The 23,732-nt window shown below is 28.7% G+C and overlaps 1 protein-coding gene across 1 annotated transcript in view; it reads left to right on the forward strand.

The window, feature by feature from the left end:
• Positions 1-23,732, forward strand: part of LOC113385556 — a 30,297-nt gene that overhangs the window by 2,277 nt on the left and 4,288 nt on the right. The window contains 12 exon segments of the mRNA XM_026623407.1: positions 179-255; positions 258-474; positions 625-804; positions 2,064-2,216; positions 2,429-2,615; positions 2,944-3,203; positions 3,642-3,730; positions 5,168-5,358; positions 5,571-5,752; positions 6,504-6,600; positions 6,826-7,014; positions 7,261-7,552. Coding sequence (XP_026479192.1) covers positions 179-255; positions 258-474; positions 625-804; positions 2,064-2,216; positions 2,429-2,615; positions 2,944-3,203; positions 3,642-3,730; positions 5,168-5,358; positions 5,571-5,752; positions 6,504-6,600; positions 6,826-7,014; positions 7,261-7,552 — 2,114 coding nt within the window.

Below are 23,732 nucleotides of genomic sequence, written 5' to 3' on the forward strand. Positions count from 1 at the left end.
ACAGATTATAATACGATATAATAAGATATAATTGAAGGGATATAATATATATATTATATATATATATATATATAATATATATATGTTATATATATATATATATATATATATATATACATATAATGATTTTTATTAATTGCTTTATTAATATTGTGTATATAATTTATCATAATTAAAGGATTTTTCTGGGTTCATTTTTCTTAGATAATGTTGTACCTCCTCCTGGCTATGGCACACAAGAGCAATATTCAATTGGTAATTGTATGGAAAGTTTGCTCCGAGAAATGGGGCAATAAGTTTACCTGCTTTAAACCACTTTTACTGGGACACATTTTTACCTTTAACTGGAATTCACAGTGTGGTTCATAGGAGTATAGTTGGAACAGCAAATGGAATAAATGAATGTGCAACAATTCTGTTGAGAGATGGGCAAGGAAAGCAAGCTCAGTTGTTTACTGCTAAGATACTTTTCAGGTAATTTATTATTCGTTTTGTTGTATTGACATGTACTGCTTGTAAAATGTGAATACATGCAAAATATTAAAATAAGAATTTAAATATTAACCATTTAAATGAATTAAGATTATATTCAGTAAGTAGATCTATATATTTTGATTATTGTAGGTATCCAATCGTTGGTCATATGTTATTCCGTCAACTCAAAAATCACCCTTGGGCAGATACAACAATACTTGTTGAATATTTAACACATGCTGATGGTAAAAGCACTAATAAAACTGGTGATCACCGTTGGGCAGTGCATGATAATCCACCAGGGAGAGATTTTTACAATTGGACTGGAAGGTATTATAGTGAATATCTTTTTAATTCCCTCGAACGTTTTTGATTTCGATTTTGATCAATTTTTTATGTACCCACTGATCTCATCTGGTCATTTTTACTTTAATTTTGTTTTCTTTACTGTTGTATTTTTTTCTTTTTGTTTATGTTTTATATTACTTCTAGCAGATTCTCCACTGCTTATTGTTTCCATTAACAGTTCACAATTATAAAAAATGATGTACAAACTACAAATCATTTGAATTATTTATATATGAAAAGAATTGTAATTAAACAATTTACTTATTAGAACATAGAATGATTTTGCCATTTAAGTAATTTAGGTTTTTTATATTGAGGTATTTTATTGAATTTTTCTAGAACTCTTAGATATACAGTTAAAAATATTTTGTAAGTAGAATGAACTAAGATTTAGGATAATCTTAATAGAATAGAGTTTATTATACAGATTGTTGCACATCTTTTAAGCTGAGATCTTGAATGGAATAACTGAATCTTTAGAATAACGGTATTCCTGTAAGACTAAAAATGTTTGTACTGGTGATCCTTTGCGTGTTTAGTGCCAAAAACATTGTCTGGCAGGTTTCAGCCCTGCACATGATGGTCATCCAGGAGTTTAAAAAAGCAGAGAAAAAACAAAAATTAAACTTGTCTTGTAAAATTTATAGGAAGTATAAATATGCTTCAAATTTTTATATGATTTAATTTATCCATTGAGAAGTTGAAATATTAACCTGCAGAAGTACTTGCCAGCGAGTCATTAAGTTCTCATTTGTGAGCAAGTTGTATATGCATTAAAATAAACTTAATCTGATTTAAAATTTATATATGTGTTTTTCTAAGCGATTTTAAAAACGTGTGTGCAATGCCAGTCTATTCTGTCCAGCCTAAGCACTTACCAGGCTAGGGAAAAGATTCTATGGCGGGAGCGCAAGTAATTTAAGACTCGTACGTTAAATATTAATATAATTTATACATTATAATATGTATAAATTTGAAAATGAAATTATGGATAAATTTGGTTTAATTAATCACCTTTTGTTGTAAAACACTGTTATTCAAAAGGTTCATTAGCTTTTGGTCCATTTACTGATAAACCATAATGCACTTTGATGATCATTTTCAGGGTTAAATAATGTTTAGGTGTAAATATATATTTTTATAGGGCATAATATAATGAATTTATTTGAATTATTTATATGAATTTTATTTGCAAAGCACACATAATTATTGGCTTAATTTTAAAATTATTATTGATTTAGGTGTCTAAGTGCTGGCAATGTATATAATCCCTGGAATTCATTACCAAGTGATGGTCCATGTTTTCTTGAGACATGCAGGGTAGGTGATCTGTCTGGGAGACACGGATCACTAACAATAGCTGGTTCTAAAATCGAAGCTCAAAATATTACAAGGTAATTTAATATAAAAATCTATATTTAAATATATAATATTGTATGCCAAATGTTTATGTAGTAATTTGAATGCAAAATATGTTCACCTTATAATTTTTTGTTTGCTTTACAAAATTTTATGCAGGAAAAATTTATATAAACTTTTTACATATGATATTTTAATGTAAAAATATTATTAGTTTCTAATTAAATACTCTGAATATATATTATAGACGTTTATATACTGATACTCTGCTCCCATTACAAGGACCTCGAAAAGTTCTTGGGAAGTCTCTCGTTATTTATGATGATATTGGCACTGCTCTGCGTGGCGATCGTTTAGCTTGCGCTGCGTTTGTGCCAGTTTATAGAAGAAAAGCTGTGGCCAAAGATTGGTTTCCAAATGGAGGTCCCATAAAGGTATTTAGGTTAAATTATTACAAGTATTATTACACAATTTAAAAGTTTTATGAATTATTTTTAAAAATTAAGTTACTTAATGATAATAATTTATGGTTGACTTTGACATTGGGTTATTTTAGCTTGCAAGACGAAGTACATAGAATATATTGTAAATTTTTTATTTATCTTTTATATTTATATATATTAAGTTTTAAGTAAAAAGACTGGTAATGTAGGTATTATGACTATTTCTCTTGAACTAGAACTATTTAGTTTAGTTTATCTATCTTCTATTACTAAAATTAATAATTAATAAAATGTCTTCTAATACTAATAGTTCTATTAGTTTAAAGGTAAAATTGAAATAACGCAGCAATCAGAATATGATAGGACCAACATCGAAATTGAGTTAATTAATTTAGATAGCAGAGATTATAACAACTATTATATTCATGAATCTCCTGTAGAGGTTGATCTTGAATTTCCATGTGAACCAGAAACTTTAGGTGGTACTTATGATCCTTTAAAAGTTAAAAAGAAAAATACTACATCGGCAGGAGAGTATGCAGTAGGTGATCTGAGCAGTAAAATTGGACATCTTGACAGGTGAGTTTTTAATTTAAGGATTTTTTTTAAATCACACCCCTTTATATAAATATACCTGAATCATTCTATTAGTTATATATAACTTTACAACTTCAAATTTTGCTGAATCCGAAAATGAGGCAGATTTAAATATTATGCTTATGTATGTATATATTATGTTTTTCTAATATCAAAATTACGAGTCTAATGGATTTTTAAAATTACTATATTTTGATCAATCTTTTTTTACAAATCTTTAATATTTTTTTATCAATATTTATTTACATATATGTATTTTATTATTGTTAAATTTTTTTGGTTGTTACTCATTTCATTCAATTAACTTTAATTATTTATAATAGCATGTATTTTAACTCAAGTATCATTCTCATTACTTAATTTTATGATTTTAACCCATTATGTTTTGTTTATTATTTTGTTTTTATTTATATAATATAGGAAAACTGAATTTCATGCTACGTACAATGATTCAATGCTGCCCCTTTTTGGTTATTCTGCTGTAATCGGGCGATCAATTGCTATTCATGGTCATGGTAAATATTTGCTTTCATTAAAATAGTTGAAATTAAACATAATAAATAAGTACGAAAGATTAATTTCTTGATAAATCTATTTTTGGTTGATAAATCTATCTAAACTTTATAAATTATTAAGTTATCTATGGATATGATGTGAATTTGTCGAATTTTTATTATTCACCACGAAGTATTAGTTACATTTCAAATTTGAATCATTGAAATAAAAAACAATTGATCCTTTTCGCTCCAACATATGAGTTTCTTCAAATTCTCATAAGATTCATGCTGAACATGTGATATTCATTTCAAGCAATGAATACAAGATTCAGCTAAGCAAACATCAACTTATTTGAGTAATTCTTTTGAAGTTCTAATTTAAATTTAAAGAGTTGATGAATATTTGTTACCCTTAGAATTATATAAAATATTATTTTGTTACTTTTGAATTGTAGGAGAACACATCGGTCAAAAAGATTATATCACTTATTTATTAACTTCCCGTAGGGTAGTTATAGTAATGGGCCGAAATTCGAAAATGAAAATTTTTGCGTTTCTCCACGTTTTGAAAGTTTCTGAACATTTTGGCATACCTCAGAAAAATGGATGTGTGTGTGTGTTTGTATGTCCGCATTTTTCTTCCACGTTTTCGGGCGCACGGATGAACCGATTTGAATGGTTCAAAAAACATTCGATTCCTATTGATAGGGAGATGTGCTGATTAGTTTTTGGCAAAGGCAGGTCCAGCCGTTACATAGCAAAGAGTGCAGAAAATACAAATCGAGTTTTTGAGAGTACGGAGTATCCGATTTGAATGATCTAAAAAACATTAAATTTGTAATGATTGGGAGAAGAGGTGATTAGTTTTTGAAAAAGGCAGGTCCGGCTATTTTGAAGATACAGAGCTAAACGTGCAAAAATGGCAGTGTTTGAGAGAATTAAGCGTCTGATTTGAATGATTCAAAGAACTTTCTGCTTGTTTTAACAAAATAGTTGCTTTTGGAAAAAAATTTTTTTTTCAATTTTTTTTTCAATTTTTTTTTTTATTTCGAAAATAATTCAGATTTTAATTTTAATTCTGACTAAAGTTCTAATATACTTTAAACAAATAATTTTAATATTGCAGTTCAGTTTATATAATTCTTATAATATTAAAAAATTACAGTATTTATTTATAATAATCTATTGAAAACATTTAATATTCCTCGAACATTTCATTACGAGGTTATATTATTAACTATAGTTATATTATTTCAATAATTGTTTAATTTTCAAATCATCGTACGCACTTGTTATGATACATACAAGAAAATTTATTTAGATATACGTATGTAGATATGTCTAATTTAATATTGACAATAATTAACAATTAATTGTATTTTATCATATGCAATTCGAATTAATAATTAAGAATGAAACTTTATTTATCTTATTTCCTAGGTTTGCAAGGTTTGGGCACAACACAGGTCCATGATGTTCGACGAGCGTGTGCCACCCTGGAACGAGGCTACAGTCCTGGTGAAGCGCGCGAACTCAGGGCTGTAGCTTCGTTTCATAATCCTGCTGGACATGCCTATGGATATGTTAGGTTTTCTCAACTAGTCTATGGAGATGGCGAAGAAAGTGATACAATTATTGAGGTTGTTGAATAACTATAATTTTTTTAAATTTAGAAATGTATTAGATAAGTGTTCTAATTGAGTAATTTCAATAAATGGAAAATTATAGGGGTAAATATCCTTATTTTAAATTACTCTTGTTGCACTTTTATTGTATAAAATAATAAAGATTATCTACATAGTTAAATAGTTAATATATAAATATGATATAAGATTTGAATATCAATTTGTAGGTAAATTTACGCCATCCTGGAGCACATGATCGCAACGTATCAAGAGGACACCGCTGGCAAATTTTTGTAAATCCTGTTGGTGTTGATGCCACTGTTAAAACTTTTGCTACTCGATGTGTGGCTGGAGGATATACTTGGAATCCATTTTATACCCAATTAGCTGATCCTCAGAATACAGAATTGTATGCATATTATTACATTTATTAAAATATAGTGGTATCATGCAATGCATCAGTAGAGTCTGCACATAACGACTGCGTTTTTAAGGTTTTGTTAGATAGTTTTTAATCACACATTTGCTTTAAGGGGGTATTCTAGTATAGAAAGATCAATTTTAGGTCATTTTTAAATTGTTGCAAAAAAAGCGATCATTTTTTTTGACTATCATTTTTTTGGACATGGACGTGACCATGACCAAAATGCAAGCCTTCTAGTAATCCAAAATCAAGAAAAAGAAAATATTATTAATCTAAAATGATGTCGTAATGGTATATACTAGGGTTAAGTTTAACAAGTTTTTTTTTAATGTTTCTTACTACTTTTTGAGTTTTGTGAATTTTGTTAATATAGTAAAAATTTTAATTTGGGGATGAGGCTAGTATATGTGAAGAGATTCTATAAAGAAATTCTTCTGAAAATTTCAAGTGTCGGGCCAGTAGAACTCGAGAAATCTTGGAATAACCATTTAATATCAACTTGATAATTTGATGATAGATAAAAGCTTTCAGTCTAAGCTTTCAACTTTTAATTTAATTGAAAGATTTATATTAAATCTGAGTTTGAACATCATACCATATTACAAAGGCTTAGCTATTAACAGATTTAACATAGTCATTCAAGTCTTTATAAATTTTTAATGAATATTTACACATTACCAAACAAAGTAAATCATTGTAGAGATGATTAATTATTTCAATAAAATATTGTATTTAGATATGATCAGGAATGCGGCCCTGATAATCCGTTAAGGTGTTATGCTGGAGACGTATCTGGTCGGCTCGGTGTATTAGACTTAGGTGTTGGTAGACAGGTAGATATATCATTTTGTTACGTTTAGTATAATTTATAAAGTATACCATTGAAACATATTTATTATATGTAACATCATTCTTTTTTATAGTTTGATTTATTTTTATCAAGCGCAAACAGAAATAATTATGAACTTTTCAAATTTTCATAGAATAATTTATCAATGGTAATGATAAAGAATAAATGAATTTTTATGTTAATAATCTTTTTATCTATTTCATTCTAGGTTTTTACAGATCCTCTCTTCCCATTAGAGGGCCCAGCTAATGCATTAGGACGATCATTAGTTATACTAGGACCAAATGGATCAAATGATCGATACGCATGTGCAAATATTGAACCTGAACATGATATTGTTAAATATGTTAATATACGCAGGCCACCCAAGTTTGTAGTAGCTCAATTTCTTCAGCAGGTAAATTATATGATATGCTTTATTTAAGAGGTAATATTCAAAATTTATAGTCAAATAATTAAAATAAAATTGATAAATTAATATTTACTGCAATATGTTTTATTTCCTTAAAAATATTAGTATTATTAGTATCAATTATTTTTATCACTTCTTTTATATAAGATGCTTAACAAGAACATTATTTTAATTCAAATTTGATACTTTTTATGTATACTACATTTTATAAATATGATTTTATAATATTAGGTTCGGAGGGTGATGGGCTTACCACCATGGATGCTCTCAGTTGACTCTCGAAAAACCAAAATTTTGCATAATGGTGGTTGTGTGCAACTTGTGGTTCATTTTAAAGGACCGATAGCCGGTAAGTTGGAGCAGGATTTCTCTAGATTGGTGGGTTCTGGAAGGTTGGAAGAACCTACTTTATATATTCCTGGTTATACTGACAGCAAAAGAAAGAAATCTATATCATACAGTGTGTGTTCAACAACTGATAGTAGGAATAGAAATAATAAAAATTCTTCCAATTTAACTCAAGGTAATTTAATTGCTATGTTGATTGTAGTAATAACTATTTTTTATTAATAACTAGATTTAAAGTATTTTTGGCCTAGTCAGTGATTATAAGACAAATGACAATACTCAGAAGTTTAGTTACATTATTGATTATTAATTATGAACAAACTATAAGTTATTCTATTTCAAAACTTTGGTGATATTGTATTAGATTGCTCTAACATATCGAGAAATCTATATTTTCTATATCGATTTAACTTATTAAATGTGCATGTGAATTGGGAACTTCTATCCAATTTTAAGAACTAATGGCATACATTACTGGAATCGGTAGCTAAATTAGTAAATATACTATTTTCACTGTGATGCAAAATACTATGTGTATATAACTATGTTTATTTAAACATATATATATATATATATATATATATATACTAAAAGATATTATTTTTTGATTGATTATGGGTTATCAAAATATATTTTTTAGTAATTTAAAACCTAAATATGAAAATAAATAAAAAATATTTTATAATACAGAAAACTAAATGAAAGGGTTATAAAAGTAATTTCATTCCTTCCTGTATTATGAATATACATATATAAATTTTTTAAGTATTTTTACCTGCGCACATATTAAACTTTATCATAAAGATGTATTATTATATATTGAACATAGAATTATTTTTTGAAACTGATCTATATATTTTGGCTTTAGTTCTTGAACTATTGAAATTTTAGCAATCAATGGTTTTAAATTCAAACTGTAACAAACTCTTTTATCATGGAAAAGATAGGTTTAACGATATTGCTGGTTATATTTACGATATATAAACTTTGAACTTTGTTTTGCCAGAAAATTTTATTTGATTTGCTAATTATAAGTTTTTCGATGTTTCTAGCCATTGTGAATCACTTGCCACTATGTTTGAAAAAAGTATCTAGATGTATGTTAGACAAAATTTGGCCTATCGTAAAAATATAAAAGCTATATCATGAAATGCAATAAGTGTTGATTAATTATACAAGACGATCGGCTGAACCGTTTTTTTTATAATTAACATTTAAGTGCAGACAGTTTTGTCAAAGATTTCGCCAAAAGCCTGAACCAATAAAAATGAAGAACTTTTCTGTGGACCATTTTATTTGAAATATGCAAGACAATTAACTATTATTGAAGCAGTAGGTATTTGTGAACCATTTGGCCGGTTAATGAGACAAGATGAGCTCATCAGCTCGCACCGTATTCTTAGATAAAAGATATGGATCTAATTATTGATTTTCAACAAAACAATTCAATTTTACTTGCTATTAAATGATATTACCAAATTAGCTGATTATTTAAATATTTCATGTATACGAGATTTAACAATGGGTAATAGATTGGTCTACGATACACCGGACTGATTTCGAACATTCTATTAATTAACTTCCCGTGGGGTAAGTTATTGTAATGGGCCGATAACCGAAATTGAAAATTTTTACATTTCTCGACGTTTTGAAGGTTTCTGAACGTTTTGGCATACCTCAGAAAAAATGGATGTGTGTGTGTGTATGTATGTATGTATGGATACAAATTTCCAGTCACGTTTTCGGGCGCACGGATTAAACGATTTGAATGGTTCAAAAACATTCGATTTCTATTGATAGGGAAAAGAGCTGATTAGTTTTTGGCAAAGGCAGGTCCAGCTGTTTCGGAGATACGGAGCAAAGAGTGCAGAAAATAGAAATAGAGTTTTTGAGATAACGGAGTATCCGATTTGAATTATCTAAAAAACATTCAATTAGTAATGATTGGGAGAAGTGTTTATTAGTTTTTGGCAAAGGCAGGCCCAGCCATTTCGAAGATACGGAGCTAAATGTGCAAAAAATGGCAGTTTTTGAGAGAACTAAGCGTCTGATTCAAATGATTCAAAGAACTTTCTGCTTGTCTAACAAAATAATTGTTTTTGGAAAAAAAAATTTTGTTTCAACTTTTTTTTTTCAAAAAATTTTTTTTTTTGTATATCGAAAATAATTCATATTTTATTTTTAATTCTGACTATAGTTCTAATATATTTTAAACAAATAATTTCAACTTTGTAATTCAGTTCATATAAATCTTATAAATATTAGACAACGTTACAATAATCTATTTGAAAATATGCAGTATTCCTTGAACATTTCCTTACGGTACGGGAAGTTTCTGCAATTTGCCTTAAGGCACGATGCCATACACCCCACTAGTTTTTTTTTTAAATTAGTGCTAATGAAACAAAATTTATTTTATTAAAAAAAATTAACAAGATATTTAAGGTAAAAGTCTTGGCAGAAACGCCATTTAATCTAATACAAATCGTTGGTGTTCATACAAAATCTCATTTGCGCCCGGCTTCCCCTATTTTTTTCATTACTTCAAGAGTTCGTTCATAGATAGCATTGTCATCGCTCAGAATACAGCGCAAATAAATAGACGTATATTTTGTTGCTAATTGAATATTGTGATTGTTAATAAAATAATTGTTTTATTTATTGTGACGATAAATGTTTTATAAAGGTGTATTCATATTAAAAACTGCTGAATCCACGTAAGTACCTGAGTAATTTTAAAGCCGATATTATAGTTGCTATTTCATGTACATCTATCTGTCAAATTAGTTATTTATTAGATTAGATTTACATTATTGAAAACTTCCCTGTTGAAAGTCTACTTAAGCATATTTGATTGAAATATTCAGTACTATAGTTTTTAGTTATTAAAGTTAAATGACATTATTTACATTGGATTTAAAAACAAAAATTACAAACCGACCCACATATAACCTACAATGTCGCTTTTCAGACGTTTGACGCTTTATAAAAAATCCTATCAGTTAAATTTGATTAATTATGTGCATCCTGGGCCTGAACTCAACATAATAGTCGTTGAATATTTGTGAATGATCTAAAATGCTATATTATATTACCTCAAGGCCACCGTGACGAAAATATTATGTTTAGTTCAAGGTCTTGGATTCAACCGCTTGGAGAATTTGAAATGTATGTATTCGGTTTTATTGATTGTGGCCGTTTTCATATTTGTGTAATTGGTTTTGTCAAGACCATTTTGTACGATAATGACTTATATAATTTATGCATACAAAGCATTTGTGTGATATTTGTTTTAGGATACAGATACAGCATATTATTTATGTGTAAACATAAGCTGACTCTATACACATTGAAGTTTCGCGATAAACATATTTTTTTATGCTTCTAATTAAATTTTTATAATTTTTTTGCTCGATTATTATAACGTTATCAATTTTTTTGGGTGATAATTGATCTCCGCGTGATTATAGATTTTTTTGAGGCATCATATTCACTTTTGCTTCTTCCCTTAAGGGGTTAGGGGTACTTGGAGGCACGAAAAAATGAGAATTTTCAATATTTTTATTTTGTTATTAAACGATGTTTTTCTACAAAAATATTATTACGGTATTATTATACAATGTTTTGACTTGAAGTAACAAAAATTTCAGAAAAAATAATTTAATATTCTCAAAGTTATAGCTGTTTTTGTTGACCCTGTTTCAAAAAACGGTCCTGGCGGTGACCATCATAACTTCTTAGAGATTCATCTAAAGTCAATCAAATAAAAAAAATAGTTTTATAAATAGATAATCCTGGGCCTAATCGAAGGTTTTCTTCTTTTTGCAAAAATTAACAAAATGGCAGCATCAGAAAAAAAAAATCTAGATTTTTGGGTAAAAAATCAACAGTTAATTGGTATTAAAAAATTGAAATTTTTGAAAAAATAAAAATCCTTCGATCAGGCCCGAGTTTATTATGTATTCTAAAAGCTGTATAAATTTCATTAAAATTTACTAAGCGGTTTTTGAGTTACAGTGGTCACCGGTTCAAAAAACATAGTTTTGAGAAAAACGCTTTTAAAGTTTCGCATTGGGTTTACGTACAGAAATTCGAATTATTGAATTACTTAAACCGAGTCATTTATTTCTGGGCCATATAATAGTTCATCGGTCATTGTGCAAGTTTCCAAAATTTCCATTTGCTGTTGCCTACGAAGCATTCTGGCCTCCAGAGTGTTCTCGTTGGCGCGGTGATCTGCCGCTTTTACACGTGCAGCATCCAATTTTTCAGCATACCAATGGGAATTATACCCACCATTAGGTCCTAGGGTACCCATAAACAATAATAATAATTATGTAAATGCATTCAGCAATTTGTACGATAGTAGAACTAGTATTCACGGTTTTTATGCATATTTTTTACGCTAGTTGGTTGAAGCTTTTAATTTTTCCTGATTATGGATTCAATCTTGAACTACACATCTTGAAAGTAAATTATCATTGCTCAGATCGTCGTAAATCGGTTTAAACGCTTTTAAAACATTAGGAGGTGAGAGAGAATAATCTTGAGTATCAGTATCGAGCTCTCCAATTGCGTCAACGAGCTGGTGAGAGTCCAATAACTCAAAAAGTAATCATAGGATCAACTTGAAATTTTCAGAGAACATTTTCAAGATAATACACTTAATGAAAATGCAAAAAAATAAAAATCGATTTTTCAAAAATTCCAAGTACCCCTAAACCCTTAAGTTACGAATTCAATAAATATCAGGTTGATAAATAATTCAGTGTGGATTTTTGATTAAAAATTATGGAATTAAATAACTTTATTCCGTAAAGCATTATTGTTCATTTTGCTCAATGACTTTTTGCCATCTTTCAAGCAGCATTATTATTCCACTTTCACAATTTGGCTTTTATTAGCAAAAAACTAAATCAGGTACAATTTGATACCATCATAATCATTGAATTTTTTACCATCCAAGGAGTTTTACCATCCCAATCAAACACCAATATTTTTTGCCGATTAATCAAAGATATGTGAAGTCAATAATGTTGATTTATTATCAACGTTTTGGATTTCAATTTAGGCCGCTTTTCTTCAACTGCATTGTTTAATTTGGTTGATTGTTCAATATTGACATTAGAATTGATCGTTTGTTGGAAGAGTAGGAGTAGACAATTTGTTTGTAATCAACTTCAACTGGACGACCAGAGCGATATTATAAAAACTAGAAGTTTTAATATTTGTTCCTTGTAGACAAATTGTGAAAACTTATTAGATTAGACGACGTTGTTTACATAAGTTTGATTGAAATATATATAAACAAAATCTAATTAAGTGGACCTGTTGTTAGAATAAACATATTTTATTTCAAATGCATCATTTTTTCGTTAACAATATTAAATAGTTCATGTAGTATCAACTATACAAACATAAAACGTATTAAAACATATTAAAAAAAAAATTACAGTATTCGAATTCGATCAGTTTTGATTTTCTTATTATCTCCTATGGCGAACAAAAATTGCACTGACGTGCCAACCAACTCAGCTATAACGACATGTTCACGCACAACGCTATGAACGGATGTCTAGGATCTAATCGGAATTTCTGCACTTTTTGCTTTGTATCTTCGAAACGGCTAGACCTGCCTATACCAAAAACTAATCAGTACGTCTCCACATCAATACAAATCGAATGTTTTTTAATCATTTAAATCGGCTGATTTGTCCAGAACCAGCCATTTTTGCACTTTTTGCTCAGTATCTTTGAAACGGCTAGACCTGCCTTCGCCGAAAATTAATCAGCACGTCTCCTTATCAATACGAAACAAATGTTTTTTGAATTATTCAAATCGGTTCATTGGTGTTTCCGAAATCGTCGACGAAAATTTGTGTCCGCACACGCACACGCACATACATACACAAAATATTCAGAAACCTTTGAAACGTAAAGATATATAAAAAATTTCATTTTCGATTTTTTTACCTTACCCTACGGGAAGTTAAAAATTACCCTATCGAAACTTGGCAAGTCAATTTTGAAACTGCCCTTTTTCAAGGCTTCATCATAAACAACTCAAATCTTTTCGTGAGCTTAAGATGCCCTTTTCCATAGCAAAAATAAAAAAAAATATGACAAATGTTTTTGATTTTATTTTCCAACTTACAATGAGCGCCAAACGAAAACTACGCAATGGATCAAAAATTTTTTATGCTGATTGAGATTTGAACTGCGTACTATATATAATAACAAAATATTACATTTGGACTACGTCAGCATACCTGAAAATTCAATTGAAACCAGCTAAGAATGAAATCCGAATAACTTACTTAGTTACCAATCCACAAACCCTGAACCATATTTTGCTTTTAATCTTATATATAAAAATGGAGCTCTCTTTCAAATGTCCGAATAAAACTCGAAAACGGCTGAATCGATTTGGCCAGTCTTAGTCTTGAAAAATTTGTGCCAATCCAGAGAAAGTCCAAAAGGTGAGAAATTATTTCAGATCCGCGTAGAAACTTTACATTTTTAATTTGAAAATTTTTGTAGAAGCGTAATTTAAATAAAACAATGGACGGTGGCAATTTCGTGAAATGTCAAACGCTTTTGACAGATGATGTTCAATTACGTTTAATAGGATGTTTTACACGAATATTATTTATTTATGACAAATTTGTAGTAAGTAGTTTTGTTTGTAGTTTCATTTATATACAAAAACGTTAGTAAACGGGCCGCAAGTGTTACTAGAGACTCAAAATATAAACTTTTTTGATATGTTAATATGAAAATGCACTTTTTGGCATATTTTTCTCAAACACGGTGCTCTGAAAGATCTCATTTGTATAATTATATACACATTGGTATTTATAAAACATTTTCTAGGTTATATTATTTTTTATTTATCTTATTTAAATTCAGAACCTAAATTTGGTATCGATCAAATGGACATTTTGTCGAATAACATTTTTCCAATTATAATTTCCCAGAATTTATCGCAGAATAGATATTAATATATGAAGGTCCGGGATTAAAAAGGTCCACCACCGATGTGCCAAAAATCAGTAAAGTTAAGCATTGTATAACAACAATATTTGAAAGTAGAGGAAAAAAGATGTATAGCCAACTACAAACTTGATTTGAAAACGATAATCTTTCAAATGGGGGAGATAAACGGTAATCTTTGAAAATCCATAATAAAAGTATTTTCTTCCGTTGGTCGTTTTAGCATTAGTTAAAAATGTAATTATTTTGTAAAATACCTTTAAAATTATAATAAGTCTTTAAACCTTTTGCCACCTGCCCGTTACAAGTTACCCCGCATATAGGATAAAAAGGTCTAGATAACAAATTTTTGGAAGACATCAAAAAAGCACATTTCTACAATGATGAAGTAGAAGTCAGTTTACTGAACGTAGTCAGATAATTGTTCGTTTGATATATGTTATTTGTTGTGATATAATTGTTATGGTTTTCACAATTTAGTTTATATTTGCTCAAAGTCAAATTGGACCTTTGTGCTTCGCCCTGCTCTATATATATACTTTTTATTAAATTTACTTTAATTCATCGAATGTAACTTGAAACTTTTTAAAAAGCAGGTCAAAGAAGAAATAGTTAATTCATTTTTTATCTCTCCTCGCAAAAATTTGAAAATTTTGTATAAGCTCAGTAGTATTATTTACAATTATACACAAAATCCAGAATCCAAAAAGAATCTAAAAAACTTGAAACGTAATTAATAAGTCGAAAGACCAAAAAAGACTCGGATTGGATTATACGATGTTTTCTATAGAAAGTGTATAAAACTTGCAGTTTGATTGTATTGACAAAATATAGACAAACTAATGGGGTTTATTGTTTTTATAATACTTAATTGTATATAGCATTCAAACAACACATCCTTATGCACTTAAAGTATTAATATTTTTGGTTCTCTAGAAATGGTTTAGAATATACCTTATTTAGCAAAACAACGTTTGCCGGGTCAGCTAGTATTGAATATAAATTACTCGTTGGAACATTTTATTTGTCAAGACCTTATTTGAACCAATCTTGCAACCTTTAAATTGTTACAAAAAATATTTATATGTTGTGCAACAGCTTAGCATAGAGACAACTATGTTATTTTCAACCTTAATTAGTCAGTAAAATTAGTTAACGTTGATTAAAATATAAATAGGTGTTTTATTCAAATTTAAAATATATTCACCATTCAAGGCATTCTATATTCGACCATCAATTTATACCTTACAAGCATGATCATCTAATATTTTAAACAATATAAGAAAAAAAAACTGATATACGGGTGGACATCGTGGAATTCTATTCGATATTTCTGTAAAGAAAACATATAAAGTATTATACATTGTTAGAAAGGTTAGTTTTGTTCCCACGCAGAATAGAATCTATAGAATTGAGCTTAAATAATTTGAATTAATTTGATGAAAAGATGAAGAATGCTCTCTACAGTGCGCGAGATGGGCTTATTTTCAATTGGAAACATATTTTGATCTATATTACATATTGGGATATTATTTCGTTTCACTAATAGTATAATTTAAAAAATATAAAATTATAATTTGAAGAATGCTCGCAAATGTAGGTAATGAAATCAATCCCATTTCGTTTCCAACTAAGATCAACAAAAGTTGGAAAACTTAGTGAAAAATATTTTTTATCTAATCACACTTCATTATTTTAATTCTTAAAATCTTTGAAATCAAACAGTTTTGTCTGACAAAAGAAATATTATTACATATTATTTATCTAATAATTAAGATAATTAGAATTTATATAAATCACGTGCTTTTTATGTTAGCTAAAATAGTAAAAATGTATAGCAACAAAAGTGCGATGCAGTACTTACTTTATATAAAATACAACAAATATTGAACATTAATTACAAAAACATTTTATTTACAATGATGTACTTTGCAATACACAAAATCATTATTATTTTCATTAAAATTTGTTTAAAATAACTAGAATTCAATTAGCATTAAATATAATTTAACTATAGATTTTTACAAATTACTTTAATATTATTTCTAATATTGTTATTTTGTTATGTTTATTATTATCTTTCACTTATTGTTTTTATTCTACTTTATTGTGTTTCTAGTATTACTTTTATTATTCAGAAATTTTATTTATTTTACTTATTAATTTTATTATTATTATTATTTGCTTTTATTTTATATTAAATCAACATACTGGAGATATCATTTTATTGAAAATTCTATCCTTTATTTTGTGCTCTTTTAATTAAATTTATATAACTGTTCATTACTGTTACTAGATGTTAATTATTTAGCAGTTGTAACAAATATAGTAATTAAAAAAAACTTTAATATTTTATGATGTTAAATTATTTTCATATATTGAAAAAATTAAAGGATTTTTTTTTAAACGGAATACAAATTCTTTGCGGCATGTCATTTGAATGGTATACTATAAACAATTAAAGACATAAATTACGAATAATGGAGAAAGATGGTAAGAAAAAGTAAAAGTCAAATGTGTTTAATTAAATTTATATGTCTCATTCAAGTTATTGATAGAAAATCTCACATTTTTGTATTTTTTTTTAAATTATTACCTTAATTTTCAAATAATGTTAATGCATTAAAATATATTTATTTTGATATATTATTTTCCTATGTTGCTAAGATAAACTTCCTGCCCTGTATTTCCATGCATCGTCCTTAATTGGCATTTAACTTTGGAAAAATCGGAATTATATTATATCTTCTTATATATAAAAATGGAGATTTCGATCAAATGATTCGGTAAAACTCGAAAACGGCTAAACCGATTTGGCCAGTCTTAGTCTTGAAAATTTCGTGCCAATCCGGAGATGGTCGGAAAGGTGAGATAATATTTCAAAATCGCGTAGAATCTTTACATTTTTAATTGGAAAATTTTTGTAGAAGCGCAATTTAAATAAAACAATGGACGGTGGCTAATACGTGAAATGTCAAACGTTTTTGACAGATGATGTTCAATTACGTTTAATATAGGATGTTTTACGTGAATATTATTTAATTATGAATTATTGTAGTAAGTAGTTTTGTTTGTAGTTTTATTTATATACAAAAACGTTAGTAAACGGGCCGCAAGTGTTACTAGAAACTCAAAATATCAACTTTTTTGAAATATTAATATGAAAATGCACTTTTTGGCATATTTTTCTCAAACACGGTGCTCTGAAAGATCTCATTTGTATAATTATATACGCATTGGTATTTATAAAACATTTTCTAGGTTATATTATTTTTTATTTATGTTATTTAAATTCAGAACCTAGATTTGGTATCGATCAAATGACAATAGAAGTAAAATGTTTTTTGAATTATTTAAAGCGGACTCTCTGTTATATCAACAACTGAAATACCATTTTTAGCACTTTGCTAAAAACTAATCAGAACGTCTCCTTATCAGTAGAAATCGCAAAATCGTCGTCCATTGTATCCGCACACACATACATCCATTTTTACTAAGGTATGCCAAAATGTTCAGAAACCTTTGAAACGTAAAGATATATAAAAAATTTCTATAGCTTACCCTAAGTTACAACTATTACTATAACTTACCCTTCGGGAAGTTAATTAATTCTTGTTATTCTCTATAAAATATCTGATAATTTGATGTGCATATGTTTTACTTTTTTCATTGTATTTCCGAAACCACTAGACCTACTTTCCCAATTTTACCAGTTGCTCATTTTGTGAAATGTTTTTTTTGCTCTACGGGAAGTTAACAAAGTATGAATAAAGAAGTTTTTCACATATAATTCTGAAAACCCACTTGATAACGGTATACATACATTTGTTTTAGTGGAAAAGCAACATTTTCATCAACGTGATGTATTTCCAACTCTTCATTATTGAAAATCTAAATCCATACAAAAATTATAGAACAAAGAGTACGAATTAGATAATACTATGCAAATATGCCCACAAATAACTTGTTCAAGAAAATTGTTCGAAATAGGGTGATTTTTTATTTATTTAATGCTCGAAGAACGTAATTTAGGTTAATTAATTTTTATGCATTTATGCGCAGGTGTTTCTAGTTAACATAAATTTAAAGAAACAAAAATCTATAATGGGATTCGACGTGGTTACATGTACACATAAACATAAATTATAAATAGAAATGCGGTATCATAGATCAGTTCGGTATTCAGCGAAAGGTTTCGGACCTAGCCCAACAGTCGTCTGTTTATGCGTAAAACTTCGCTTCGAGCGAAAGGTTCTACAACCGTCTTGTGTGCAGTCGCGCAATTACATATGTAGTTACTTACACAGTTACACACAAACCATAAAGAACTAGTTGTGCATGGCATCGTGCCTTAAGGTAAATTGCTGGAACTTCCCGTACCATAATTAAATATTCGACGAAAAAAACAGCTATCTATAAATATTGGTCAATGATTAATAATAATTGTTTTAAACATTTTCAAATATATAATTATAACCATTATATGTTTTATCGTTCATAAAATATACAGTGACGACCTTTGACCTTATCGCTCAAAACACTTGAGAAAGTTTACATTAGCAAGAGGAGCCGAATAAATCCATCTGAGGATATATTTCTTACGATTAGAATAACGCATTTGAAATATTTACATTTTCAAACTGGTTTATAAATTTTAATTTCATATTTGAAGTATAAAACTTTGTATATTTAAAAAAAAAATGATGAAAATTTTGAAATTTGCTTGAACCGTATAGGTAAACTTTTAAAATTAACAATCTTGGTACAGAACCCAACAAAATTGTAACAAAATTAGTACTCATTTTTAAAAATTCTATCAAGTATCTGATAATTTGATGTGCATATGTCTAACGATATATTTTGACCGCGAAATATCATTTTATTTGTTTCTCTGTATCTCCGAAACCGCTGGACCTGCCTTACCTAAAATTTTCTCAATTCTTCATTTTGTCAATACAAGTAACATGTTTTTTGAATCATTCAAATCGGGTACTCCGTTCTCCAAAAACTTGAATTACCGTTTTTGGCACTTTTTGGCCCGTATCTTTCAAACAGCTGGACGTGTCTTCACCTAAAACTAATTAGCACGTCTCCTCATCAATAGGAATCGAATGTTTTTTGAATCATTCAAATCGGTTGATTCGGTGCGTCCGAAATCGTGGACGAAAAATTGTATCCAAACATGCATACATACACACACACACTCATATATCCATTCTTTTCTAAGGTATGCCAAAATGTTCAGAAACCTTTGAAACGTGAAGATATGCAAACATTTTCATTTTCGATTTTTTTGCGATTACCATATCTTACACTACGGGAAGTTAAAAATTATTTTAATTATTTTTATTGTGGAAAACAGATGTAATGAATGCATGTTGGGTACATTTTTCTACTTTGTTTTCACGCAATTGATCACAATGTTTCACATATGATTCATTTTTATATGCAAATCTTTGATTATATTATATACAAAGGATGGATCAGATCTTTGTGGCCTTTGTTAACGACTTGTACCGTAAGTTATAGCATTTTCACAAAAATCTAAAATGAAATTTTCTCCATATCTTTGCTTTTCATAGGTTTTTGAACATTTTGGTACACCTTAGGTAAAATCGGATGTATGAGTGCATATGTGTGTGGGTGTGTATTTTTTTCTTTTTTTGTGTAGAGAAGAAAATGCGTTTACGCATCCCAGACTGGGTCTTTTGTCTGGGTATGTCGGGCTCAATACCTTTGGGTACGTAATACCGACTAAAACTTCCGCTTATCTCTTGCCTCTTGTTCCCACGGAAACCACAGTTCGGCATTACTTCATGGGGGTAGAATCTAGATTATGATGATTCTCTATCTTAATTATACTTTCCTCCTAAGTAGTTGACACTTTACAAGTGATGCTGTGGGTGTGTCTGTAGTATCTATGTAGGTGCGGATGCAAATTTTCGTCGACGATTTCGAGAGCACAAATCAACCGATTCGAACGCTTAAAAAAAACATTCGATATCCACTGACGAGAAGACGTGCTGATTAATTTTTGGCCGAGGCAGGGGATTTGGAAGATACGTGACAAAAATAATAATTCAAAGTGTCAGAAGTAAAAGGTAAAAAGTGTCCAAAATAGTAAATCAGTTTTTTAAAAAACGGAGCGTCCGATTTGAATGATTCAAAAATCATTTTACTTGTATTGACGAAATTACAATGAAAAAAGTAAAAAACCAAGCGATTTTGCAGTCAAAAATCATTAGACATATGCGCATTGAATTATCAGATATTTTATAGAGATTTCAATAATGAATACACTATTTGTTTCTATTTCTATAGGTTCTCTACATTTTCAACAGTATGGTCCAACCAACTTGAATGGGTTTCAAAATTGTACGCATTAATTGTTAATTAATGCCACAGTTATTCGTTGTTTTTGGCATTTTATATATGGATAAAAATATGATTGGGATTTGTTTAAATCTTGTTCGTACTCTTGGTTTACATCAGCATATGTTTATGTGCTTACGCCATTCGAGTATTAATTTTGATATCTTTATATATATATATATATATATATATATATATATATATATTTCAGGGTCAGTTATGGTTTTTAAACTTGAAAGTTGAATTACAATGACAACAGAGGTTTTGGGTTTAAAAGCCGGTTAAAGATCTCCGACCTATGGCATAATGTGATTGCTACTTTGTACCTTTTTTGCGGATTTAGATGTTGCCACTCTTGAACCCTGGATCAATTATACTTTGTGCTATTTTTAACTAAATATTTATTAAACTTTTACCGATGCTCTATTTTTAAAACACTCTTAGTAATGGTGAATCATAAAGCTTTTCTTGAAAAACTTTATACCAATAATTATTTATAATTGTACATTTATAATTATTGGGCAGTTTGATGAACAATAATTATAGTAACATCAAATATATTTCATTTAAAAATGTAAGCCAATGGGTATATATAATAGACGATATAATCATATTGCATAAATCAGTTTATCATAAGTTTAATGTATGCAAATTAATTGGCTATAATGATTCTATTGATGATTTCTAGAATATTTTAAATATTATATACATATAATATATATTCATATCTATTATATACATATAATATTACATTAATTTGCATTGATAATACTACTATAGACTTGGCATTCAAATATGAATTTACAATATAAAGTTTCGCGACGCGGTAAATTATTGTAATCGTCCAAAAATCGAAATTAATTTTTTTTACATTTCTTCACGATTACTGAACATTTTGACATACCTCAGAAAAAATGGATGTGTGTATGTATGTATGTATGGATACAATTTTTTATCCATGTTTTCGGACGCACGGATCAACCGATTTGAATTGTTCAAAAAACATTCGATTCCTAATGATAGGGAGATGTGCTGATTAATTTTTGGCAAAGGCAGGTCTAGCCATTTCAAAGGTACAGAGCTAAATGTACAAATTTGAATGATTAAGGCAAATTGCTGGAACTTCCCGCACGGTAATGAAATATTCGAGGAATATTAAATATTTTCAAATAGATTATAATGATTACTGTAACTTTTATTATTTGTATTTTATAGACAAAATATAGAAAAAGGAAATAAATAAAACAAAAACAATCGTTTCGTCACCAAAAGCAGAAAGTTAGTTCTCTCAAAAACTGCATTTTTTTAAACATTTAGCTCAATATCTCCGAAACGGCTGGACCAGCCATTTCAAAGATACAGAGCTAAATGTACAAATTTGAATGATTAAGGCAAATTGCTGGAATTTCCCGTACGGTAATGAAATATTCGAGGAATATTAAAAGTTTTCAAATAACTGGACTTGCTTTTGTTAAAAACTAATCACCACTTCTCCCCACTATTACGAAGTTATTTATTCTCTCAAAAACTCGATTTCTATTTTCGGCATTCTTTGCTCCGTATCTCCGAAACGGCTGGAATCTCCTGTCTTTGCCAAAGGAATTTTATTTTCGATTTCTTGACGATTACTATAATTGATCCTACGGGAAGTTAAAAATGTACTTAACACTGGCAACCTAATTCTGACTATTTTGGCAACTGGCAACTTATTAATAATGAATATGGCTGAACTGATCTAGATGATTCAGAGAACATTTGAGTTAGATGAAGGTTTGGAATTAAGAAGAAAAAGAACTAAACTTTCAATATGATGAAGATTATGAAATGAAACTTTTTACATTTATATATATAAATATAATCTTTGTCGAAAGTTGTATATTTTGAAGAGTCTGATTTAAAATCGTGTTCAAGTACAAGGATATCCTCAAAACGTTGTGTGGGTGAATCCCGCGATCTCCCACCTCTCTCGGCAACATGGCTGCCGTCGCACGACGCAATACGATATTTATGGTGGGCCTGCTTTCGGAAAATTTGGGCAGGGGTGTATCACATAACCTTTAAAATACGATTTTAATAATTCATAATATTATCAAAAATTACTTTTTAAATAATTTGGTTTTTAGATTTGTTTATGAACAGCTATTTAGTAATGTAACGATAATAAACTGATATTAAGATGAATATTTTGAACAAATTTTATACTTTTTTGTGTAATGTTTTTTTGTTTTCTTCTTATTTTTATATTTTCAAAATTCAATGTTTTTATTATGAACGTGGTAAAAGTTTTATATTAAAACATAATTCCACGCTTTGGGTTTCTTTTCATTCAGAAGTTTACAGGTTTGATATCTGCCTCGAACAACCTGATATCAAGCAGTAGTGACATCGATTTTTGCTTGAACATGTAAATAGCAATATATTTCTAAGTAAGTGAAAATAGCCATTCTCATACGTAAACACCGTTAGAGACATTTCAATAATAACTTCAATAAGAGATAGGGCAACCGTTGGGTTGCCACGTCATCTATAGGTCATCACAAAGAGCTTATAATAACTTATTATAATAAGTTATTATTGCAGTTAATAACAAAATATTAAGTCTCAGACTAAACACTAATAATGTATGAAATGATATAGCTTTTTTCTGCTTTTCAATGTTTTTCGTAATATTCTCAAATCTTCTATGTTTCACAAATCCATGGGACCAATGATATCAAATCTCCGCTTTCATCATTAAGTAAAAATATCAAAGTGTATGATTTATTTGTAGACATAGCATCAGTATTAATTCAGTTATTAATTAATTCGCGTCGCGTACCGTGATCCTTTTTTTTTCAATTATAAAGTCTAGTAAACGGAAGATAAGGAAATCCCATTTATGTTATATCTGTTCGGTAATATATTGCATTTTGTGTTGAGTTAGTTTTCTAATAATTAGTATTTGTGTTAGCTGAAAATTATAATGGAATGTACCAAAATTGGACTGTTTT

This window comes from Ctenocephalides felis, unplaced genomic scaffold (assembly GCF_003426905.1).
Source record: "Ctenocephalides felis isolate EL2017-DRISC unplaced genomic scaffold, ASM342690v1 CF-g0.4_SCAFFOLD_03571, whole genome shotgun sequence".
NCBI classification, from domain to species: domain Eukaryota; kingdom Metazoa; phylum Arthropoda; class Insecta; order Siphonaptera; family Pulicidae; genus Ctenocephalides; species Ctenocephalides felis.